This window comes from Doryrhamphus excisus, chromosome 1 (genome assembly GCF_030265055.1).
Source record: "Doryrhamphus excisus isolate RoL2022-K1 chromosome 1, RoL_Dexc_1.0, whole genome shotgun sequence".
In the NCBI taxonomy this organism is placed as follows: domain Eukaryota; kingdom Metazoa; phylum Chordata; class Actinopteri; order Syngnathiformes; family Syngnathidae; genus Doryrhamphus; species Doryrhamphus excisus.
This window is the reverse complement of record NC_080466.1, coordinates 37,898,763-37,922,976: the sequence shown is the minus strand read 5'-3', so window position 1 is coordinate 37,922,976 and position 24,214 is coordinate 37,898,763. Positions and strand designations below refer to the sequence as shown.

The window sequence follows — 24,214 nt, the reverse complement described above, 5'->3', positions numbered from 1 at the left end:
CCATTCCATTCCATTCAATCTCTCTATCTACTGTTCTGTTCTTTTAAAACTACAACACAAATCATATCATCGTCAGGAGAACCGTTCCACCTCGCCACCTTTGTACAGGAAATACTGCAATCTAATTGAGAAGGGAAATTGCCTGTGGCCTGGCCAGGGGTCCTCCATGTTTGTTCCTCTCTAATCAGGTGTTCTTGTGTTGGCCTGAGAGGGGTCACGAGGGTCGGTGTGGTATTGCAAGATGAATCATATAAACTAATGTTAAACGAAACCAACTGAAATCTTAGAAATATTAACCAAAACATTCTTCCAAATGTGGATATTTGTGTTTTGAAACCTATGAAAAATGTCTGGGTGTTCAACATAATTCTGCACTTTTTAGGAGATTTTAGACAAACACAAATGCATACAGTTTCCGGCATCACTTAAATGATTAACTTTTTTTTAAATAGAGGTGTAAAGGTGTGACTCATGTAATAAGATGGCTGTCCTGTGGGTGTCAGTGCTGTTTGCAGTTGGTAATTGGAATTGGTCAGGCCCTCCTCACCTCCTGTCCACAAAGATTGGTAATTTCTTCACTGGGCAAGGAAAGAGCAACGGGGTCAGAGATGGGCGGGACACATGAGGAACACCAATTGAAATCGGAGGGGGGCCCAAACAGAATATAGGCTACAAATATGGTGCTTCAAGACAATCTGTACAATAAAACTGAAATACGTTACGAACAAGGAGCGTCCGAAGACTGAAGGAGACAACTTTATACAAGATCAAGTCCAAGGTAAGGTTTATATTTCTACATTACCATGTCTAAACCAGGAAATCATTGTTGTATATTATGAGACTTTTGTTAATATCTTGTTAATATAATATAATGTTTTGATTAGGGGCTGCACGGTGGACGAGTGGTGAGCATCTCTGTGTGGAGTTTGCATGTTCTCCCCATGCATTTGTGGGTTTTCTCCGGGTACTCCGGTTTCCTCCCACATTCCAAAAACATGCTAGGTTAATTGGCGACTCCAAATTCATCCATAGGTATGAATGTGAGTGTGAATGGTTGTTTGTCTATATGTGCCCCGTGATTGGCTGGCGACCAGTCCAGGGTGTATCCCGCCTCTCGCCCAAAGACAGCTGGGATAGGCTCCAGCACCCCCCGCGACCCTCGTGAGGAAAAGCGGTAGAAAATGAATGAATGAATGAATAATATAATGTTTTGATTAGGGGCTGCACGGTGGATGAGTGGTTAGCATCTCTGTGTGGAGTTTGCATCTTCTCCCTGTGCATGTGTGGGTTTTCTCTGGGTATTCCGGTTTCCTCCCACATTCCAAAAACATGCTAGGTTAATTGGTGACTCCAAATTCATCCATAGGTATGAATGTGAGTGTGAATGGTTGTTTGTCTATATGTGCCCCGTGATTGGCTGGCGACCAGTCCAGGGTGTATCCCACCTCTTGCCCAAAGACAGCTGGGATAGGCTCCAGCACCCCCCACGACCCTCGTGAGGAAAAGCGGTAGAAAATGAATGAATGAATAATATAATGTTTTGATTAGGGGCTGCACGGTGGGCGAGTGGTTAGCATCTCTGTGTGGAGTTTGCATGTTCTCCCTGTGCATGTGTGGGTTTTCTCCGGGTACTCCGCCAATTAACATGCTAAGTTAATTGGCAACTCCAAATTGTCCATAGGTATGAATGTGAGTGTGAATGGTTGTTTGTCTATATGTGCCCTGTGATTGGCTGGCCACCAGTCCAGGGTGTACCCCGCCCTCATTCAAAGACAGCTGGGATAAGCGGCATAGAAAATGGATATATGGATATATTATCACACATAACAATGTTATTTTCCAGGTAAAGAAGAAATATCATGAGTGTATCTAGAATGGCTTTGGTCCTCGGGTTGCTTCTATGTATTGAAGCTCAGCTGTCCAACGCCCAGCACTGGTCCCATGGTTGGTATCCTGGAGGCAAGAGGGACTTGGACTCTTTCGGCATGTCAGAGGTCAGGAGCAGTGCCGTTGTGAATAGACACTATTCTATATGCTATATATATTTCGAATTGTGGTTTAATATCTATTTTTCAGATTTCAGAGGAGATCAAACTATGTGAGGCAGGGGAGTGCAGCTACTTGAGACCCCAGAGGAGGAGTATTCTAAAAGCCATTCTTGTAAGTGGAAGTGTCCTATTCTTTAAAGCCAAAGGTCACAACCGAATGTATGATTTTTTTGGGCCGTATGGAAGGAGTAAGATCTTGACATGCATGGAGGACGTATGAAATATCTGAATGTGCGTCGGCCGCACTAATTACGGACACGAGTGGTGCAGGACACACAATGGAGTCCACAAACAATCTCAAAAAGACCGGCCGTAGAAGCTCATACAATTGGATGTGACCTAGGGTTTAGTTAATGCAAATTATTAAACAGATTAAGAGGCACACAGTTAAGAGAACCAAACATCTCTCTTTACAGTTGGATATCTTGGCCAGAGAACTCCAGAAGAAAAAGTAAAAAAAAGTTTTTTTTCTACATACAGTATAGCAACCTGACTTTCCTTTTCTGTATATTTCTTTTAAATTATTTAATGACTTCAAATATGTTTTGTTGATGTTTCAGTGCGGGCTATTGTTGTGTTATTATTTTGTGGCATTTATGGTCAGTTAATGTGTGTTTAAAATATTTCCCCAAATAAAATGTTTATTTTGATATTATTTTGTGGTCTTCATTATGCGTCTCCAATGTGTGTAGTCTTCATAAGTGTATTTGATCTAACTTTATTGATACAATACACGCAATACAGTGTACGTCACGGACAAACAAGCTCGACACGCATGCGCACCGTTGGGCAGACATGGACGAACTGAACGTCTGCACTCCGCCCAATGTGGAGTCAGACGCTCAAAATTACATTAGTAGTGGCATCTTACCGGCTTCTGCCACAGAACCTGACAAAGTAATAAACATTAAAACTGATTGTGCCCAGTTTGGAGGTGAGTTTTAGCTAAAACGGGACAATTCAGTCATTCGACCGAACGAGCGACGTTAGCCTTCTTGCTAACCGAGCAGTAGCTAGAAATGCTAACGTGACAGGACCTTAGCAAAAACAATTGTATCTTAAAACACCCTATCAGTACAAATAACTGCAAGGATCATTCAGAGAAGAACGAAAATTCATAAAAGCTCTCTTTTTTTCGATGTCTCGCAGTGTTTAAATATCTGCTGACTTTTGTCGTATTTTCCAACCCAACAAGCTTAAAAGTGGTAATGTGACACAGGCAGCAGGCCCACTGTAATCCAGCGGGGGGAGCAGCTAGCAGGCCGAGAGGCTACCAAATAACACCACTTTATGGCTGACCGGTTTAAAAGTCTGTGTCATGCTGTGGCGACAGATTTGTATCTATTGAGTGACTTTAAATGTGAGAATTGGGAGAAAAATAAGCACTTTTACCAGGCCCATTTTACTGTTTAACTTCTAAAAGCATGTAACTGCATCATTAGTCATATCTCAGCAAACACTCAGATTTATTATTTACATTAATGCAGAGAGGGAGTTTGTTTACACAACAATGCAGAACCAACTCTAACAAGTTAAATGAGCTCCTAAATCAAGTATGCAGTCTGCATTTTTTGTTTTTTTTCAAACTTTTGTGACATTGGTGTTTGCACTTTAAGTTAGTTTAGCTTTTGTCCCTTTAATGTGTGCTGTGAGTGATATTTTCAATAAATATTTATATTAAATAATACACATTTCCTATGTTTTATAGTCGGCTCAGCAGAAAATTCCATTGCAAAAACTGGTTCTGTGGTGACATCATATATACTTGTTTTTATTTTTTGTATTTACAGGTATGGAAAAGATCCACACAAATGAATTAAAATATTCTGTAACGATTAAACATGAATGCAAGGAAGCCTGACACAATTAGTGTAGTCAAATAATTATGTTTTCCCCAGCATCATTTCCAAAGTAGTGTAGCTACCATATTTAAAAATGGATGGTCTGTAGTATATATACTTAATTTTAAGAACCATGTGCTACATTGTTTATGTTGAGAAATAAGTTTAATTTCAGGTATTGTAATATTTAGTGAGACTTACTGGTTTGAGCTCTCATAGCTCATTTTTACATACAGTGATAAATAATTTAACTTATGTAATTCTACCATATGTCAATAGGTGGTTTTTGGAGGAATGTAATGGCGGTAATTAGCAGTTATCTTACTTTTCTCATCGCCGTTACTGCAGATAATGTACCTAAATGAATGCATATCAGTGTTGAAATGTTAAGTAGATGGCTAGACGAAGTTAGTATTACACGTGCAGTGTAATCACTTGTACTGTATCCTACCTGAAGGAGTGTACTTTGCCATGCAGGGAGTGTACATGTAAGTGATGAGGAACTCCTGAAAGGTCTCCTGACTGACCAACGCTGCCATGTGTGTGAAGCTGTGCTGCTGTTCGAGTCTCAGCGACTGTCCCACTATGAGGTTGTACTTCACAATCCGATCTGTCTTTGAGACCTCATTAGACCATTTCACTCAAACTCTGTTTCCTGTCAATTGCAGGGAAAGAAACACGCCCAGAAGTTAAGGATGTACCTGCAGAGCAAAAAAGCTGAAATGAATAGGACAGAGTCTACTGGACCACAGGTTAGTTTTTGGAGAAGTGACTCGATTTTAATGCTCTGAGTACATACAACTTGATCATGAGACATACATAAATGTACGTCAAGACGTCCTGTGTCAGAAATTTCAAAAAATATAGGAATACAGTAAACCACCTGTGTTGCTGTTTGAATAAAACCTGTTATTAGTAAAACAATATGCATATTGAAGCAAATCTTACGTATTTATTGCCTAACTTAAAATACTAACAAAGGGGAAACAGAAGACTCCTTTGAAGACACTATGATGGGGCTACAAACTGGAACTATTAACATTGCAATTCATGCAATAAGGAACTTTACATAGTAGATAATACAGTATATTGACTACAGGACATTGGTTTTAGAATATAAATAATATTTAATGCAAAAATTTTGTTTCACAAAGCAATAATCGTCTCTTGCCTGATTTTTACAGCGGAGCATGCCGACCGATAAGGATCGTTTCTGTGAGCTGTGTAACATGGTGTTTTCTTCTCCTGTGGTGGCAAAGTCACATTACAATGGAAAAGTTCACACCAAGAATGTTCGTAAACATTGTCTTCAACAGCCAGGCAAGTGTGCATCAGAGGTGAAATGTAATATCGGTTTTCCAACGCCACTGTTTTTCTTTGATTCAGGTTTCTATGAAGATTTTTGCCAAAATGTTGTCTCGGTTGTGGTACCGAATTGCGTACAACAAACTTGTATTTTACCCTTTGGTTTGTTGAGTCTTGTGGTATTCATAGAGTTATGGACGGGCTACTCCCAGCATTCAGTTTTCGTACAATTCAGTCTCAGATGTGCCCTTGGGAATGCATTAATCCACTGTACTAGTCCTAAGAACAACATAGTGTAATGATGCACTGACGTACTACTCTACTGCTTTCTCATGAAACTTTACAGACAGGAACACAGAGGTCGGTGCTGTGCCTAGGCCTCCAGCAGACTCTGCTAACGATGACCACGTGTCAGGATCGGGGGACGGCACAGACCCGACATCTGCTGCAACTGCAACCAGTTCCGACCCAAACAAGTACTGTGTCCTGTGCGCGGCCTCCTTCAACAATCACCAAATGGCGTTGCAACACTACAATGGACGAAAGCATCAGAGGAAGAAGGCCAGACATGAGCTGCTCAAAGAGCTTGAAGATGACGAAGGTAACATGGTGGACCACAAATGTAAATCAATTTAGAGGTGTAATTTTGAAATTCGGTTGGAATTAGTGAATACATTTAAGGCAGTGCATCTCATTTTTTGTTGTATTTTTTTTTTTCCGCCCTCAAAATTTTGTCCACAGCAAACCCTCTGACTTGTAGGATGTGTAGTTTGCAGTTTAACTCCGTGGAGATGTACCAAGCCCATATGCAGGGGAACAAGCACCGCATCAGGTAAGCTAACGACACAGTGGTAAATAGCACAGTGATCTAGTGCAATTCTGTACCACTGCAAACTAAATACACTTTGTTCAATGAGTTCTTCTCAATGTCGATCAAAACAAATGATCATCTCTATAAATGCTGTATTTTTGATACATCTCTCAAGTCTTATTTAATTGTGTTAGTGTTAAGTAAAGAGGCTTAAATGCTGTGGCATCAGCATCTGTCATGGCGTTCGTTAGAATCAGAGCACAAAGAATGAATTCCTTTTTTTTTCTTTGTTTGTTTAACAGGCAGAGGAAGGTCTTTAAACTGCACAAATCCCAACAGAACTCCTATAGCACTTTTGCAGATGAGCTTTCACATTACATTGAGGTCCAGAAAGCTCGTGGACTCACACCCAAGATTGGCCAGGTTCTTCCCAAGGTCGAACCACCACTGGAAGGTGATCAACATCAAGAAGTAGATTTACAAATGGAGCGTATGACACAACAAAACCAGCCCATGGCCAGCTTCTATGGCCGGTATTACCCTCCTTATCCCACCCAACCTCTTTATCCAGGCCGTCCTTGGCCTTCCCAGGTTTGGGATTGCAATAGTCCTCCATCTTTCCAGTCCTCAAAGGCCTCACCTCTAAAGAGACACAGAAAGTGCTCAGGCTCATCATATACTACCTCATCATCTTCATCCTCCTCGTCATATTGCTCTTCCTCCAGCAGTGGATCTAGTGACAATGACCAGAGTGAACACAGGCAAAGAGAGAGGAGGAGGGCTAGAAGATCCAAGAGGGACAGAGGCAGACCATCAAGAGATGCAAAGCGGATGCAACAAAAGGGTGCCAGTGATTCAGAGGAGCGGAGTAGAGACGATAACGGAGAATCCGGGGAAGAAAGGAGAAGTAAACACAAATATCACAGACGACACGCACGGAGGCGACTGGATGGAGAACATGGAGTGAAGGATAATGAAGAACCAGAACCAATAGACATGATGGAAAAGACACACAAGACTGAAGGAGATGTTGAACAGTTGAATCACAGACCGGATGAGCATGACAAGGCCAAATCTAGAAAAGACAAGAAAAAGATAAAAAATACAAAAGATAACAGAACGGAGGAGGAGAAATTGTGGGATGATTCCATTCTTGGCTGTTAAAATCAGGAAGCAGTATGAACAATATCAATTATTAATTCATAATTATCAGTGTGCTAGCGGGCTAGCCATGTTTTGGCCACTCATCATATGTATAAGATTCACTCTTACTCCTATTTAAACTTAATCTACTTGCACTTTCTTTATTATTCCTAATTATTTTAAGACAATTGAAATTAATGAAAAAAAGTGTGGAGTGGCTTGTAATGCCTTTATGAGCCTGTGGTGGACGCTGTTGAGCCTTTTAAGTTTATGTGCAATACAGTCATGGAAAAAATGATTAGACCACCCTTGTTTCCTCAGCTTATTGATCCATTTGAATGCCTGGTACAATTAAAGGGACATTTGTTTGAACAGATATAATTTAATTAATTTTAATTTAAGTGCTGATCTCTAGCAAATGCCATGTTTTTTTTTTACAATAACCAAAATCACTTAATCACAAAATCATCAATAGCATAAACTCATATGAGCTGTTTTTGTAGTCATCATTATATTTGTCCAAACAAAATTACCTCTAGTTGTACTAGGCATTAAAATGAACAAGAAACCGAAGAAACAAGGGTGGTCGAATCATTTAATCATTTTTCCATGATTATACATTTTGAAAGCCGTGCATACATTCATAGGCAAAGGTGCTGGAGGAAATGTTTTAATTAAGTAACCAATCTAAACTATGTTACATTATGTTGTTATACATTACTGATATGACACAGCTGCATGGATGTGTGTGTGTGTTGTGTTTTAACTTAATTTCTTTTTTCTTTTTCTTTTTTCTGTCATTTTTTCATCTTGTTAAAAATTATATTATCTACAAAGTACAATTGAAAAGCGTAGGTCCAGCAGAATGGTGAACATCAGAGCATACATTGTAGAAAATACAATGAGATAGAAGCAACATCTCATCAGATGTTGACAAAACAGTAAAAAAGCCTTAATAGCTGAGTGATGTCTAACCAAGCGACTCCGAAGCGCTTTTAAGATCTCCTGTTTTCATAGAATCCTGTGGTTTCATTCCATGTCTCACTCGAGTCGTCGAACCACTCAGTACTTTTGGGGGCCCACATCCTCTCACTTAGAGACCACCACACACACAACACACCGTGGATGATCTTCGCATCGCTGCATTAAGAACTCTCTTCCTCATTTGAATTAATTCTTGTCTGTTAAACCGAGACGCTTTTCTGGTCAGGCGTTCTACTGCAGTCCCTTCAAAGGAGTGCTAACCACATACAAAAACGCATTTGCTTTCGGAAGTGATAAACTGTTGAGTTACGAATTAATTTGCTTCACGTTGATGAGGTCTGGATGACAAACTTAGTTTGATATTTTAGGTCTTTATTGAAGCTGGGTTAGTAGGACTCCCGAGCTCGAGGTTATGCACCTGAGACCACACAACTGTAAGCTGCTTTGTCAAAACACAACTTTTGAGTTTTTTTTTTTTACATTCAGCACCATGTTGGCTCTGCTGAGTGTCATCATTCACTCTTTTCTCTTCTTCTCTACTGAACTGTATCTATTTTTCTGTTAATGGTCTGCATGTCTGAGGGGAAATCACAACATTAGGTCCACCTGCACCGCCACGATATACAAGAAAATCTAATTTTGTTGTTTTTTTTTGCCAGGAAACTCCCGTATATTGCCCATCTTTCCCGTCGCCCTCTACTGTGTTTCCAGAAAATGTATTGTAGTTTCAAATGCAACTTCTTTTTTTATTATGGGGCTTTATTGAACTTAGAACAGGAAACAAAAATTACAAAATAACCTTATGTACACAAAAAGAGTAAATATTTTTCACCTTATATTATGTCAAATATGTCATGTTATTGCAATTTCAATTGACAGTGTAGAACTGCAGAGATAAACAAGATGCATTTCTGATAAATGCAAACAATCAGGCATCGTTACAAACATATTGTAAATCTAAAACTGTCGTTTCTGGTTTCTCTACAGTCTGATAGGTCGCGTGTGTTACCACCAACTTTAGGCCCTGGCACATTGGACCCTCCCATCATCTCATGAGTGAAAGACAACAGGAAAATAAATGATGAGCACTTCATCCTCCTTTGAAGATCAACCAAGATGCTACCCCTTGCAGCTGAAGCGATCCTTCTCATGGCATCTCTTTGGACATCAGGTGAGCTCCTCTGTGTTGTTGTCATGTACTTTTACATTTCTCTGTGTTATCGCATTCAGGACCCTTAGCGGGGGAGCTATCGTGCTACACGGATGTTCAGATAGTGGCCTTTTAGATCACCAGCCTGAAAACACAGTCAAGTACAGCTTGATCTAGGACCATACAGCCATGGTTTGATGTGGTCAGGTTTAGTAACCGGTCATTTTTTTACTTTGAAACTGCATGAAATCAACCAATCAATTGCAAGGAAACTTTGTAGAGGAGCGCTGCACGAAACAAAGTAGAATATCATTCATAGACATAATTTCTAATGAGTATATAATGATAAAATGCAAGTGATCAAATATTTATTATTTATTTTATCTAAAGCCAAACCAAAGCCATACAACAATTAGCTAAGTTTTGTGTAGCAAATGTGTATTTTTATCATGAGAATTTACTGCAAAAAGTTTATAGGTTTAGTGTTTGACTGGAGATCTGCTATGTAAATACAGAACATGTCAACATGTCATCAGTAGTCATAGCTTACGGCTTCATTTGGTAAGAAGTTAGAAACCCCGCTCGACAGTTTAGTGCAAATCCAAATTTGTATTGTCCAGCCTTGAAGAAAGTTCAGATAATGGAATATTTGGTCACTAGCATGTTTTCAAAGAGAATAAACTTCGATTAACTATTTGTGTACATTTAAATATTCATATATGAAAATATGTGACCGGCACCGGGTGGCTGTTGGACAACTATATATGGAATCAGATGGGTGATTGCAACTAAATAATAATCCACATAATACACCTACACTGCAATGTCCAAGCTTGTATCCTATTATCTGGTTTTATAGGTTCAGGACAGATCCTGCTACATACAGAAGCCAAATTCCTCTACCCAGAGCTCAACAGCACACAGATTATTCAATGTGACTGCGTCAACAGCACCTGCAATTCTGTATTCTGGTTCCGTGCTCTTCTCAGCCATGACAAGGTCCAGTATCTGGGCAGGATGAACAGCGCTGACCGTCATTATTACGGAAACAATGTGGAAAAGACACGGTTCAAAATGAGCAAAAAGAACAACGAGGCCTTCATGCTGCACATCATCAACGTGGCAAAAGACGACGCAGGAAGTTATTTGTGTATTTTAACAGATAGGAGAAATCAAGAGCTGTGGAATCCCGGTGTCGTCTTTCTCCCAGGAGGTTTGTATGCATTCAAAATTAAAGTAGCGGGCTGTGAAATTCTAATAATGGAGGGACACTCCACCTCCTGGTTGTGATTTTAGTCACACCTGCATGGCAAATTTAACAATATGTGTTATTAATTATACAAGGTGACGACTAACTCCTTATTTTATTTTTAATTATGACTTCCTGATTTTTTGCATATTTGTCACACTGTTTCAGCTGAACACAAAATGCAGTTTTTAAATGGAACTTTGTATTCTTAACAGAAAAAAACTACATGGCCCCGTGGGACAAAGTGATTGCCCCACCCTGTTAAAACAACTTGAACTTCATGAATATATCAGTCTGGAAAAGGTTCTCAAGTCATTTCTAAAGCTTTGGGACTCCAGCGAGCCACAGTCAAATGGTGAAAACATGGAACAGTGGTGAACAGTGGCCGGCCAACCAAAATTACCCTAAGAGCACAGCAGCAACTCATCCAAGGGGTCACAAAAGACCCCACAACAACATGCAAAGAACTTCAGGCGTCAATAGCTTCAGTTAACGTCAGTGTTCATGACTCCACTATAGAACGACACTAGTAAAAAATAGCTGCATTTCAGAAAAGAACATCATACCAACAGTAAAATATGGTGGTGGTAGTATGATGGTCTGGGACTGTTTTGCTGCTTCAGGACCTGCAAGACTTGCTGTGATAAATGGAACCATGAAATCTGCTGTCTACCAAAAAATTCTGAAGGAGAATATCCGACTGTCTTTTCGGAACCTCCAGCTGAAACCAACTTAGGTTCTGTAGCAGGACAATGATCCAAAACTCACCAGCAAGTCCACCTCTGAATGGCTGAAGAAAAACAAAATGAAGACTTTGGAGTGGCCTCGTCAAAGTCCTGACCTGAATCCTATTGCGATACTTCGGCATTACCGCAGAAATTCTGCAAAAATGAGGTGGCCAAAATTCCTCCCCAGCACTTACTAGTTATTAGTTTCGGGTAGCCATCACTTTTTCACACAGGGCCATGTAGGTTTGGATTTTTTCTCAGTTATTAATAAAAAGTTTCATCTCTCAACAGATGAACACAAAATCTGACACACCTTTTAAACTTTATTGCCGAATCTTAATATGGCAACAATCGTGCGCAGTTCCAACAGTTCCTACATATATGGCTAAAAATAACCAATTACCTAATCTCAGGAAGAACTAAATTTGAAACACTTATATGCTAGGACTACGTTAAAAAGCCATAGCATTTCAGTATGTGGAATCAAACTATGGAATGGATTGAGTATGGAAATCAAACAATGCAACGATGAGGCAATTCAAGAAACAATACAAGCAGTTGATGTTTGCTAAATACAAGGATGAAGAGTCTTGAACCAGTCATGATGTGCTATATATATCACTATATTGACACTTACTATGGTACACATTATGTCATTGTAATGGTCATATCACCTCGTATTTCGGTACGAGGTACATTATTAAAAAAAATGGTATTATGGAAAGCAGGAAGTGAACAAATGTAACAGTTACTGATTGTAAAAGTACCAGATGGAGGGGTAGGATTTAATAAGCTTTGCTTCTTCCTACTCCTTTTGGACATGTGGAACTGGGAACTGATTATGTGATGCATTCAATTGTAATCGGATGCATGTTCAAATGAAATAAAACCATTACCATTGCCATATATTTCACGGAAGAATACAGTCACAGTGAGCGAGGTGGATTGCCGAACAAACAAGCAGGAAAGTATTTCAATGACTATTCTGGTTAACTTGCATGTCACTTTGTTATAGATGCAAAAAAAGAAGAAAAATCAAACCTTGTTGATTATGATTGATAGAGCCATTTCTCATGGAACTCTTCTTAAAATGTTTCTTTCCACATCGCTTGTGTTAAACTTCTCCTTTATGTGACAGTAACCCCTCCAACGACTGAAGCTAAAACAGATTCACCGCCAAGCCATGACTGTACCTGCACTTTCCAAGGTAAATCACATTTTCTACTAGTTGTGGTGATATGTCATATCATTTATTTATTAATGTAGCACAAAAGATGAACTAAAATATTGTATATTTCAGTGTATTATTCGCCAGATGTTTGTGACTCACTCATCTTGTGGTCATTGGCTGGACTCGACACCATCATGATGTTAGCGCTCATCTTCACTCTGTATTATTTCAGCCGTAAGTATCGTACTCCCTCATGTTGTGGTTCTAATACGTTGCTCACAACTCTTTTTTTTTGTTTGCAGGACTTCCCAAAAAGTGTCGCCACCACTTGGTGAAGTAAGTATATCACGATACGGCTTGTTATGGTTTTAATTGAGAGTTTCATGTCATTTTGGTTCAGCAGATTTTGGTAGTTCAGTTTAGACCAGGATGGCCTGGTGGGCATTTGTGGCCCGCAGCACAATGTAGAATTACAATTAAACAATAAAAAGTTGGAAAAATAAAGCAAAAAGGAAGAATGTGAAGATTAGCCTTTTTAGAAGAATCAAAAATATATGTATATCAATATCCCTCATACACACAGACACACACAGCTGTGTGTAGAGCATACATATATACTGTACAGAAAAGAAAGAGTGAACTGGTGGTTTCACGTGGCGTGTGTGACACTCTTTCCTGTGTGCAGGAGGAATGGAGTGTTCACTCTGTGAGCTCCTCATCTGTGGAACAAAAAGACCACAAAGATACCACAGAGTCAACCACAGGCACAAGGAGGGCGAAGAAAGAGCGTTATAGTTTTGGAAAAGAAGACCCTGACAAAACAAAACGATCACAACTTCTTGTATTTTTAATGAAGCTAACATGCAGGTTTTTGGAATGTGGGAGAATGTGGGAAAAATCGGAGTACCCGGAGAACAACCACATGGGCATGGAGACAATCTCCACAAGCTGATGCCAAGGCATAGATTCGAACCAACATACTTTTCCAACAAAGGCTGCATGCTAAAAAAAAAATAATCAAACTATATGGGGGTCACTTAGACCTGCTTTTTATATATTTTGTAGTAAAACTACATTACATATATATCATCATTACATGTATATCATCAGATGTAGCCACAAAATCAGCAAGTTAACAACACTCACTCATGGTCTTGCAGTACCTTCAATGTTGACTCATTATAGCCTCTAGTGGTAGAAAATGGTATTACAAGGCCTCATAAATTGGCTGAAATAATAATTATAATAATAAATTCTACAAAGGGGCTGCACGTGGTCGATTGGTTAGCGCAGACCTCACGCTCACGTTCAATTCCACCCTCGGCCATCTCTGTGTGGAGTTTGCATGTTCTCCCCGTGCATGCGTGGGTTTTCTCCGGGTACTCCGGTTTCCTCCCACATTCCAAAAACATGCTCGGTTAATTGGCGACTCCAAATTGTCCATAGGTATGAATGTGAGTGTGAATGGTTGTTTGTCTATATGTGCCCTGTGATTGGCTGGCCACCAGTCCAGGGTGTAAGACAGCTGGGATCGGCTCCAGCACCCCCGCAACCCTCATGAGGATAAGCGGTAGATAATGAATGAAAGACTTTTACCAAGATCCAAAAATAAATGAAAACGACAACTTTGTTTGTTTTTTTTTACAAATTGTCACAAATTGTTTAATTTGTGTCAAGCTAGTCATTTTAAATATTTGGGGGATAATAATGAGGTTACAGCATGGAGGTTGTTCACTTCCTGCCACCACAGCAGCGTGTTTGTGTGTCATACAAAAGTCGTACAAAGACGTGACATTCGGATCAGTGAGCTCATCCTCCAACACTTTGTAGTGCGCCACATCGATGCAGGACGCGCTTGCAGCATATGCCCTGCAATGTGCAATGCTCTTTTTTTTACGTTTTAGTGGGGGGTTGGTTGGGCGGGGCCCACATGACAAGCAGACCCCCTGTGCTGCACAGACGCCGTCACTTGAAAATGGATCAGCGGTGGATTTACATTCTGGCAATGCTGTTGTTTGATCACGGTGAGTTCTTCTTTGATATGAGATCTTTTGAGATGGCGAGTGACCATTCCTGCTATGATGTCATCTTTTAGGATTAGCCGAAGGAGCAGGTATCGTATTCAAGGTCAAAGAAGGGGAGCCGCGTGAAATAAAGTGCAAACCCTCCGAGTCGGGCTCCATGATCATCTGGTTTCGAGTACGGGACACATCAGGCGTGGACTTCATCGCGTCTTTCTCCAACCAAGGCATGATAAAGAAAGAAGGCGTTTCTTATTCGTCCATTTTCAGTGCTAGTAAAATGTCCGAGAACATCATGACCATAACGTCCTTCAGTCAAGGTCGTGACAGCGGCCTATACGGCTGCGCGTCTCTTAAAGGCACCCAACTGATTTTTGGTGACGTGACCCGACTGGTGGGGGGTGAGTTTTTCACTAAAATGATTCCAACTGATGGGACATTTTTGAATTTTTTTTTCTTTTCTGTAGAAAAAACAGAGGTGGCTTCAAAAGCACCCTTGGCCCCCACCCTCACCGCAAAGCCCCCCGTGACCTCCTTGCCCTGCGTTTGTGAGACAATTACCAGAAAAGGTAAACCCTCGTTTTTTCACCTTACAACCCCCACTCAGGGAAATCATACACTCCTTTTCCACCAGGCCACGACCTGCCTTGCAATCCCATCGTACTCATTCCACTGGCAGGCGGCTGCGGCCTTCTTCTCCTTATCCTCCTCATCGTCATCGTCTACTGCAACCGTAAGAGCCTTTCCATAAGTCCATTCTACTTTGATATTATTATTATATCCACGACTGGAATATTCTATTTGCAGAAGTCAGGACACGCAGATGCCCACATCATTACAAGAGGAGGTAAGTGCATCAGATTACAATTGAATGCATCACATAATCAGTTCCCAGTTCCACATGTCCAAAAGGAGTAGGAAGAAGCAAAGCTTATTAAATCCTACCCCTCCATCTGGTACTTTTACAATCAGTAACTGTTACATTTGTTCACTTCCTGCTTTCCTAATATATTAGGAAATATATTGTTTTTATGTTAGGAATATATTAATATATTAGGCTTTCCTAAAAATTAAAAAAAAAATTTTTTTTATTTTTTTATTATTTTTTTTATTAAATTTTTTTAAAGGTTTTTTTAAATTAATTTTTAATTTTATTTTTGTCACGTATTGAAGTACGAGGCGATATGACCATACAATGACATAATGGGTACCATAGTAACAATATAGTGATATGTATAGCACATCATGAATGGTTCAAGACTCTATTAAGACTCTATTAATATTATTGTATTATTAATCTGTTAATATTATTCAATTAATATTATTCAATATTTAATTATATTTAATTATTTTATTATCATATTTATTTATTATCACCTCCGAAGTAGGAGGTGATATGACCATCCAATGCCATAATGGGTACCATAGTAAGTGTCAATATAGTGATATATATAGCACAAAATATAAATGCATATAAATATGCATGTAATCACGTGTAGTAATGATTTAAAAATCACTATCTTAAAGGAAAAATGCACTTTTGAGGGAGAATTTTGCCCATCAACCATGTCTTTCTCTTTTCTGTGCATTCTAAAGATATGTGATACTTTAAAAAAAAAATGTGTTCAGTGATTTCACCGAACAACATAGAAACGATGACCTAGTACTACGCCTAGCGCTAACTTCACTTATAGGTAGAAGAAGTGAAGTTAACGGTTTGAAGCTACAGAAAATATTGTGAATGATGGGTAAAACGATGCTTTAATGGCCGCTGAAAAATGTGAGTCGCAGGTTGAGACCGTTTAAGAAGCCCTGCTTTCAATCACGTTGTTTTTTTTGGTGTTTTATTCAGGCCGCGGAAGGTGGCAACAACAACAACAACAACAACAACAACGGCACAATTGATAACTGGATGAAATTCAATTTAATTCAAACTGGAAACGGATGCAAATTGTCATTGAGGTTTATTTATTTCATTAGCAGGATGAATGTTGACAATTGTACACTGATGTGGGATTATTTGTTTAGAGTCTATAAATGTATTTTTTATTTTATATTAGTAATCTGTGTGCATTTTTGTCATTGACTTTAAACATTGCTTTACACTTGTGTAGATTTTTTATTATAATTATATAAGCTTATTGCTCCATAGCCTGTTTTTCTACAAATACTTACAATACTAAGTATACTTAAATACTTAGTATTGATTTTTTTTTAAATATTACATTTTATCAGAATGTAAAATGAAAAAAAAAATACCCAAAAGCAGTGAAATTAATTTGTCTTTATTTATATGTTCACTTTCTGAATCGAACACATCAAACCCGCTCATTTGCGTTCCCCATCAGTCATTCAGGATGTTGGCTAAAATGGTAGAAAAACATTCTAAAGTTTTAGCAAAATAAATGTTGTTGTCGCGAAGCCCCCCTGCCCTTCCAAGTCAACAGGAAGTGGGCTGCTACACCTTTTTTTGCAGCGTGAAAAACCACCAAGTCAGGAACTTTCTTGTTCCTGTTCAGGTGTGACACACACACACGCACGTACGTACGTATGCACACGTACAGATCCCCTGCACCTTTAAGAAAAAAAGTGTTCCCATGCTTTCCCATCATATTCATATTCATGTTTGAATCATTTTTTAGGCACAAGCGGTGAGGCACGTCTGCTTATTTTTATTCCACTTTTCATTCATTTGGTATTAGTAGTAAAATATCTCCCATCTTTTGATGCACACCAACACACACACACAATCCATAGGGGAAATAATAAAGTCTTTGTATTTACTTTACACATCCAAAGCCCTTTCCAAGTCATACAGTGTTGAATCTTTTTTTTTGTGTGTGTTTTTTTATTTTTTTATTTTTACAGTTTGTCGTAAACACAACATTGGTTTACTAAGTGCAATTGTACTTCTTACAAAAATATATACCAAACCAAAAACCCTCCTGATGACAGATATTTTTTCTAAATGGCATTTGCAAGAAAAGTTGAAAGATGGTGTCTCAAAAAAAAAAAGAAAAAAAAAAGTGAACAAAGCTGTACACTAGTGTATTCATGGCACATGATGGAAAAGTCATTACCGTATTTTCCGGACTATAAGTCGCACATTTTTTCCCCCAAAAAACTGTTTATGTTACATAAACACTGGACACCATTTCTGTTTATGTTTATATTTCATGTAGCTGAATAAGCATTGTGTTAGCATATCTTACACCTATTCAGCCTGTTCTCTATTTTTTTATTGTTAGAACTTGCCTTCCAAGAGGACGTAATGTCTGTTTTGGTCAAGTAGTTTGGAAAATAAAGACTTTTTTTCTACCTAATTATGCATTTTTGGCCTTGTGCGACTTATACTCCAGTCCAGAAAATACGGTAGATTTCAGCATTGCACATCTTAGTACTATACACTCCTACGAGTGTATGGCTAAAGATATAAACCCCCAACGTGACGGACAACACCTTCCGTCTCTCGCTTCGCTCATTTGAACTCGTTTTGTCTCCAGCATGTCTTGTCCACAAAGCGAAACAGAAAGCTCCTCATCTTTGACTGCAAGTGAAACCAAGCAAAAAGGGATGGTTTGATGTCAGTGTGTGTGTGTGTGTGTGTGTGTTATGGGTATGTGTACATGTGAACGAGTGTACATGATTGGGGATTTAGAGAAGTCGAATCTCAACACGGAGAACAGGTTCCTCACTGGTGCTTCATCCGCCGTAACGTCTCACCGCACCGCCAACCTGCAACACAAACATGCATTTACAGCATTGTGTATTGTGTTCTTAGGCACCCGGTTATAAAATATGACTGGACTGTGATTGGTCAGCATTTGGTGACATCAGATCCACTGATATCTCTCACTTTTAGCTCTTTCAATACAAAAGTCGTAATAGTAACTTTTTATGAACCCAAACGCCCGGTCCCAACAATGTATTTATATGTTAAGAGGTGATGATGCAACTCTTCACTAATGTATTAACATTCTAGAGCACCTTTAAGCCAAAAAAATGACCACAAGGTGGCAGAAGTGCATTGGATAAGATTTCGGCAGGGATCATCATGGAGTTCAGTTGAAATGTGAAAACTGTAAATATTTATATATATTCATTCATTTCATTTTCTACCGCTTTTTCCTCACGAGGGTCGTGGATTTATATATATATTATATATATGTATTATTTATAAATACTTTATATTTTATTTATTTATTATAAATATAAATATTATATGAAATATTTATATAAAAATATTAATATTTTTATTTATATTTAAATATAATATATTTATATAATATTTTATATTGTAAAATATTTATATTTTATTAATAGTGTTATATTGGTAAATAAATTGATATTTTGATGTAAAAACAACTCCCGTTTGTAGTTGGGAACTGATATTTTCCTGAAACTTACCTATATTCTACTGCTGCTTACTAAACAACGGAAAAGCGTAGAAACAAGTTTTTTTCTGATGAAAGAAATATAGAAGCTTATTTGCGTATGTTATTGTAATGGATATGAGGAATTATGACATTATACCGAGGCATAATGACCCATACTGTGCAGTAGGTGCGTTAAAGTGAGTAAATGAAGCGCTCCTTTTCTGTTAAGTTCTGTAAAGTTCCTTGAGCTCACTCAAAGAAAGATGCTCTGCAAATATTCCGTGATAAGGGAAAAAAACAGACACTGAGAGTATGCATTTCTCTTTTAATACTACAGTATTAGAGTATTCCAAACTTGTAATACTGTATTTCGTCCTTATGATATGAAAGAGTGGCTTGGATGACACAAACCTGACAGGAAGCTTTAGCTCCTCTTTCCTTGCTGTGTGGCCACAACGTCTGAGCTTTTCTTATGAGACGGCAGGTCGGAGGCGCCAAGCTCTTCTGGATGTTGTTTCTGAAAGACAAGAGTCGTAATTAAGAACAATTTAGCTTAGGAAACGTGTGCATGCAATAATAATAAACAAACGTAAGATGCTAGTATGTGCGAGGGGAAGCGCAGGCGTGGAGAAGTATCATGTATCATGTATCATATATCATGTATCATATATCATCATGCATACGCAGGCCAGCAGATAGTTTGATGTGACCAATTATACGGCGCTCTCCATGCAGCAGATACTTTTGCTTACTTTAGACCTTGACTTGGACTTGCTCTTGCTCTGGAATAAAGTTGACACCTGGGTTAGGTTATGCCACCCTGGCTTCATAGTTAGACCCCCCCTCTAAGCTAAGATCTGTGGTAGTGCTGTGTCGGTCATGAATGAACAGGTCAAAAGAACTAGTTCTTTTTTGTGACTGCCCATAAAATACCCGTTCAGTCCGTCAGAGTCAGTTCTCCGTTCCTTTTGCAAGGGTAGGACGATCTACGTGCTTGCTTGTCTTATCCTATCGTCACGCTGACTGACAGACCGAGACCGAGAGATTGACTGACACTCGTTGGCTGTTCATTCATGACCGACAGTTGAGTCGGAAAGAACGTGAACATGAGTGAACGGACTGACTCAACTCGGCGTACCGGGTCTATGCACGGGGGGAGACCACAGGCTAACGACCAAATGACCGAAATGACCAAAATGAACGGATCTTTTTACTAAATGAACCGGAATCATCCGTTTTTACTCACCACTTAGTATCTGTGGTATGGTAGATCCCCTCCCATTAGCGATTCAGTACTCATGGATTGTTAATCACTATTTTTTTCATGCTAATGTAAACAAAAAGTGGCGTTGATGGCGTTACCTGCTGGACATTTGTTTCTACTGTTAGAACAAGTCAGAATGATTGATGAAGAGTGTGAGTGAGGGATATTCCTCTAACAACAGATGAAGGTCAATGTCTCCTACCTTCGGGGGCTCGGACTTGAGAACGGGAGGTTTCAGCTCTGTTGAAGCAGCAGCAGCGGCGGAGGCGGTGGATGGGGTAAGGTTGGTGAAATCACTGGACAGCAAGTCCAAGGCTGTCTTATCGTCCATAGACTTCAACAGCGGAGAAAAAAATATATAAAAAATTAATTTGAATGAGCACATTTTTATTTATCATCATCATTGTGGTTTGAAGGACTCACCTTCTGTGGTGTGGATGCTGCGTCGGCCTTCGCTTCAGCCATTTTCTTCAAAATAAAAACATATTTATATTTATTTTATTTTTAAAAACTGTTCTAATGATTACAATCACAATTTATTATTTAAATAATATTGGAAATATTTTCCAAAATGTTAATAATATATATATATATATATATATATATATATATATATATATATATATATATATATATATATATATATATATATATATATATATATATATATATATATTAGAATATTATTATATTATATATTTCCTCATACTGTACCCATGAGGGTTTTATTTGATTTAAAAACGGCTGTAATTATATTTTATTACAATTTACGTATTATTTTTAAATATTATATTATACATATATTAGAATATTATTCTATATTTTATATATAATATTTAAATAATTATTGCATAAACAAAAAATTGTCAATAATAACAATTACATAAATTACATGACTCTAATATAATACTATAATATATGATCTTATAAATCTGTCAATAACAAATTAATAATAAAATTTATGGATGGCGATATCAATATAAAAATGTAACATTGGTCGATACCGGTATCAGATCATGAAAACCGATCAACATATATGTGTTCATTCCACCACAGAACATACGTCATGTGACACATATCAACATCGGTATCAGAAATTGAGTGTGGGACAATATCGACATATCGGTTTTCAGGAAAAAAAAATTACAAAATTAACAAAATTATGACATCCTCCATCAGTTTCTTAATTGTTTGCCTTTTTTCAGCCATTTTTTCTCAAAACATCACCATAAATTGTAGCTTTACAGAAGCCATGTTATGTCAAATGCATCCGCATCAACATATCTAGGAATTTAATGATAAGGTGATTAGAGCCCCCTAGTGGCAGCTCCTGTTGTACAATTGGTTATGTATCACAATAGACACAATATAAGGAAATACAGAAATATGTCTCCACGCATTGCTAATTGACGGACAACATGATGGTGTAAATGTACCTTGAGATCCTCCTCAGTGGGTCTGTACTCTGGTGGCAGCGAGTCATCTCTCTCCCCCATCTTGATTAGCCTCTCTTCAACGGCCTTTTTCTCCTGTTAGATATTTTTTTAGAATACAATTTTAAACTTGTATGCACAAAATGTGGTTGTTTTTTTCAGAGAAACGCACCTTTACAATGTTTTTTGGAGGAACGGGGGCCGGCTGTGGGGTGGGGACGATATCCTTCAGAGTGTCTGACAGAGCATCCAGAGCATTGTCTGCCCCCGAGGACAGCTGAGTGGACATAGACGCACAATGATAGTTCCTCTAGAAGAAGACTTGGCTAAGAGTTTAAATGTGTTGTTGTTACCTGTGATGCTGTTTCTGTGGGGGGGCAAGCAGAGGATTTCACTGTGGGGGCAGCCGAGGATGAAACAAAGTCTCCTGCCAAAGCATCCAGAGCAAAGTCTGCAGAAGACTGAAGGGGAGACAGCAACAGGATTTAGATCAGGGGTGTCCAAAGTGTGGCTGTGGGGGCCATTTTTAGAAAATATGACGGAAAAATGAGCAGTAATTTTACAAAATTCAAAAAATTATGAAAAAATAACATTTTACCAGAATAACATTTTAATATTTTGTGGAAAAATAAAAATGTGAGTAGAATACATGTTCTTTCATTTTATTTGATTCAAGTCTTAGTATTATGAAAAACAAACAAAGTAGGAAAATTATTAGATTTTTGGAAAAAATTAGGTTGTGGAAAAAGTTATGAGAAAAAATATTTTGGGGGAAAAAGTCATAATTACAAGAAAAAAAAAATGAAAAAATAATAATGATTACAACAATAGCAGAAAATATGACAAATGTTGTCATTTTACAAAAATACATGGGAAAATACAATAAAAAATGGTATTGTAATGACAAAAATGTTGCAATTTTATGAAAATTAACTTCTAGTATTATGAGAAAAAAATAATAAAACAATAATAGCATGGAGTTGAAATATAAAAAAATATTTTAAAAAGTTGTATTAAAAAAGTTTTTGGAAGATTAAGTTAGAGGAAAAAATTAAAATATTATGGGAGTCATAATATATAAATAGAAATATATATATAATAAAATAAAAATTTATACATATATAATAATATATAATAAATAATATTATATATATATAATACAAATGTATAATAAATATATATATTAAAGTCATAATATTGCGAGAAGAAAATGTAATGTAAAATGTAAGTTTATTTATGAAAAAATATATATTTTTAGAAAATTATCGAAAAAAATAGTGCAACAGAACAAAACTTACATGTACGGGTGCAGCTGAGGAGGACACCACAGGAGCCTGGACGGCAGGAGCAGCAGAGGAGGAGGTCAAGAAATCTCCGGATAGAATATCCAGGGCATCACTGGTATCCATTTTGGGCTGCGGGTATGAATTATGAGACGATTAGGATGAAGAGAAGCTCATAAATGTATCGTGTTTGAGTCCACTAGATCCAGAAGCAAAGGAAGCTAATTGAAAGTGGTAAAAAAATCTGGTGATCCAGTCTCACCTCAGGTTTAGGAGCGGGTAGTTTCTTAAGTTCCTCCTCGTTAAACCTGTACTCGGGAGGAATGGTGTCATCCCTCACTCCTACAAGGACACCTTCCTCCTCCTTGTGTTTGTCCTCCTGCAAAGAGCAACATTCACATAGAAAGATGGAGATCCTATAGATACAATTGGCCTATAAATAAACAATAATAAATAGAATTGTATAATTGTATATACATCATGTGTGTCTTACTGAGACAATGTCCTCAGGTCTGAGTTTGGGGGGTTCTGGAGTGGGTTCTGGTGCTGCCAATGTGTCACTAAGAGCACTGAGAGCATCCAGAGACATGGAGTCACTCTGAAGAGAGAGAATTTCATCATCACATCGGACTCCGAAAATGACACAGGATCAAAGAGCCAAGAGTTAAGAAATATTCTAATAAAAGTGGTTCTTTTGTCTTATGGCTTACCTCATCTTTTTTAGGTGCTCCTTGTGACGGGAACACTGGAGGACTAGCAGATACCTGCAGACGTGCAACATGGGCTGGACTTAATAACGCAGCAATCAAGCAAGCCTTACAAGTACGGATGTCTGATAAATGGTCCTGATATCAGTATAACGATGTGATATCGGAATTTGATTTTTTTCCCGATCATGAAAACATTCATTCATTGATTCCACTTAGAAGACAAACATGACTTTTACCTGTGTTTTCTTATTGGCCAAAGGAGGAAGAGATGCATGAAGTCCAGATGATTGAGTTGAAGACAAAACATCCTGAGAGGATACATTCTCAACTTTGGTCTGGAAAAACAACCAGCAGCATTCAGTGGAGGTCAGTTCACATTCAGTCTAATAACACTTTACACTACGCGCACAATCATTTTTAATTTTTAATAATAATTTTAATAATAACTTATTATTATACAGGAGCCAGGCAACGACATTTCACTGCTGTGTTATTGTGGAATGATAATAAAGAAAGTCTATCTATCCATCCATCCATCCATCCACCCATTGCCCCTCCCCCCTCTCTCTCTCTCTCTGTCTCTCTATCCATCTATCATCCATCCAATCATTCTCTCTCTCTCTCTCTCTCTCTCTCTCTCTCCCTCTCTCTCCATCCATCCCCCTCTCTATCTATCTATCCATCCATCCATCCATCC

The 24,214-nt window shown here is 38.2% G+C and overlaps 5 protein-coding genes across 23 annotated transcripts in view; 4 read left to right on the top strand and 1 right to left on the bottom strand.

Moving 5' to 3' along the window:
* The first annotated feature begins 1,859 nt into the window (after positions 1 to 1,859).
* Positions 1,860 to 2,503, top strand: gnrh2 (gonadotropin-releasing hormone 2). The gene is made up of 3 exons (XM_058072491.1): positions 1,860 to 1,994; positions 2,077 to 2,160; positions 2,465 to 2,503. The coding sequence occupies exons 1-3, from the start codon at positions 1,860 to 1,862 to the stop codon at positions 2,501 to 2,503; spliced, it is 258 nt and encodes an 85-aa protein (XP_057928474.1).
* A 306-nt stretch (positions 2,504 to 2,809) lies between these two features.
* Positions 2,810 to 7,553, top strand: zmat1 (zinc finger matrin-type 1). Its single transcript, XM_058067631.1, has 7 exons — positions 2,810 to 2,982; positions 4,367 to 4,479; positions 4,558 to 4,641; positions 5,074 to 5,209; positions 5,541 to 5,795; positions 5,936 to 6,026; positions 6,308 to 7,553. Exons 1-7 carry the CDS (start codon positions 2,844 to 2,846, stop codon positions 7,167 to 7,169), a joined length of 1,680 nt encoding a protein of 559 aa, XP_057923614.1. The 5' UTR covers positions 2,810 to 2,843; the 3' UTR covers positions 7,170 to 7,553.
* cd8b (cd8 beta) lies at positions 6,313 to 12,460 on the top strand. Of its 2 annotated transcripts, XM_058067681.1 has the most exons (4): positions 6,313 to 6,459; positions 9,120 to 9,303; positions 10,142 to 10,495; positions 10,747 to 12,460. In XM_058067681.1, exons 2-4 carry the CDS (start codon positions 9,249 to 9,251, stop codon positions 10,794 to 10,796), a joined length of 459 nt encoding a protein of 152 aa, XP_057923664.1. In that variant the 5' UTR covers positions 6,313 to 6,459; positions 9,120 to 9,248; the 3' UTR covers positions 10,797 to 12,460. The 2 variants fall into 2 exon arrangements, with proteins under 2 accessions (XP_057923664.1, XP_057923654.1); XM_058067671.1 differs by lacking the exon at positions 10,747 to 12,460 and having other exon boundaries at positions 10,142 to 10,738.
* Positions 12,461 to 13,155: 695 nt separating this feature from the next.
* cd8a (CD8a molecule) lies at positions 13,156 to 17,770 on the top strand. Of its 3 annotated transcripts, XM_058067659.1 has the most exons (6): positions 13,156 to 14,454; positions 14,526 to 14,852; positions 14,919 to 15,020; positions 15,086 to 15,184; positions 15,259 to 15,298; positions 16,304 to 17,770. In XM_058067659.1, exons 1-6 carry the CDS (start codon positions 14,295 to 14,297, stop codon positions 16,365 to 16,367), a joined length of 792 nt encoding a protein of 263 aa, XP_057923642.1. In that variant the 5' UTR covers positions 13,156 to 14,294; the 3' UTR covers positions 16,368 to 17,770. The 3 variants fall into 3 exon arrangements, with proteins under 3 accessions (XP_057923642.1, XP_057923625.1, XP_057923634.1); XM_058067642.1 differs by having other exon boundaries at positions 14,526 to 15,020; XM_058067651.1 differs by lacking the exon at positions 16,304 to 17,770 and having other exon boundaries at positions 14,526 to 15,020; positions 15,259 to 15,302.
* Positions 16,721 to 24,214, bottom strand: part of cast (calpastatin) — a 36,020-nt gene continuing 28,526 nt past the window's right edge. For 14 of the 16 annotated variants that reach the window (XM_058067537.1, XM_058067600.1, XM_058067501.1 and 11 more), the window contains 13 exons: positions 23,754 to 23,852; positions 23,518 to 23,571; positions 23,301 to 23,405; positions 23,070 to 23,186; positions 22,823 to 22,939; positions 21,878 to 21,985; positions 21,697 to 21,801; positions 21,528 to 21,620; positions 20,515 to 20,559; positions 20,294 to 20,425; positions 19,580 to 19,609; positions 19,239 to 19,344; positions 16,721 to 18,186 (listed from right to left, as the gene is read on the bottom strand). In XM_058067537.1, coding sequence (XP_057923520.1) covers positions 19,252 to 19,344; positions 19,580 to 19,609; positions 20,294 to 20,425; positions 20,515 to 20,559; positions 21,528 to 21,620; positions 21,697 to 21,801; positions 21,878 to 21,985; positions 22,823 to 22,939; positions 23,070 to 23,186; positions 23,301 to 23,405; positions 23,518 to 23,571; positions 23,754 to 23,852 — 1,098 coding nt within the window. In that variant the 3' untranslated portion in view covers positions 16,721 to 18,186; positions 19,239 to 19,251. The remainder of the gene's footprint in view (positions 18,187 to 19,238; positions 19,345 to 19,579; positions 19,610 to 20,293; positions 20,426 to 20,514; positions 20,560 to 21,527; positions 21,621 to 21,696; positions 21,802 to 21,877; positions 21,986 to 22,822; positions 22,940 to 23,069; positions 23,187 to 23,300; positions 23,406 to 23,517; positions 23,572 to 23,753; positions 23,853 to 24,214) is intronic. The other 2 variants (XM_058067519.1, XM_058067619.1) reach the window with 2 other exon arrangements.

Excerpts from the sequence above, each read along its gene's own strand:
- gnrh2 (XM_058072491.1), top strand. The coding sequence starts at position 1,860 with ATGAGTGTATCTAGAATGGCTTTGGTCCTCGGGTTGCTTCTATGTATT. Across the intron at positions 1,995-2,076 it reads ACTCTTTCGGCATGTCAGAG|ATTTCAGAGGAGATCAAACT; the intron begins GTCAGGAGCAGT and ends TCTATTTTTCAG. Across the intron at positions 2,161-2,464 it reads GTATTCTAAAAGCCATTCTT|TTGGATATCTTGGCCAGAGA; the intron begins GTAAGTGGAAGT and ends CTCTCTTTACAG.
- zmat1 (XM_058067631.1), top strand. The coding sequence starts at position 2,844 with ATGGACGAACTGAACGTCTGCACTCCGCCCAATGTGGAGTCAGACGCT. Across the intron at positions 4,480-4,557 it reads AGCGACTGTCCCACTATGAG|GGAAAGAAACACGCCCAGAA; the intron begins GTTGTACTTCAC and ends TGTCAATTGCAG. Across the intron at positions 4,642-5,073 it reads CAGAGTCTACTGGACCACAG|CGGAGCATGCCGACCGATAA; the intron begins GTTAGTTTTTGG and ends TGATTTTTACAG.
- cd8b (XM_058067671.1), top strand. The coding sequence starts at position 9,249 with ATGCTACCCCTTGCAGCTGAAGCGATCCTTCTCATGGCATCTCTTTGG. Across the intron at positions 9,304-10,141 it reads GGCATCTCTTTGGACATCAG|GTTCAGGACAGATCCTGCTA; the intron begins GTGAGCTCCTCT and ends CTGGTTTTATAG.
- cd8a (XM_058067642.1), top strand. The coding sequence starts at position 14,295 with ATGCCCTGCAATGTGCAATGCTCTTTTTTTTACGTTTTAGTGGGGGGT. Across the intron at positions 14,455-14,525 it reads AATGCTGTTGTTTGATCACG|GATTAGCCGAAGGAGCAGGT; the intron begins GTGAGTTCTTCT and ends GTCATCTTTTAG. Across the intron at positions 15,299-16,303 it reads CCACATCATTACAAGAGGAG|GCCGCGGAAGGTGGCAACAA; the intron begins GTAAGTGCATCA and ends TGTTTTATTCAG.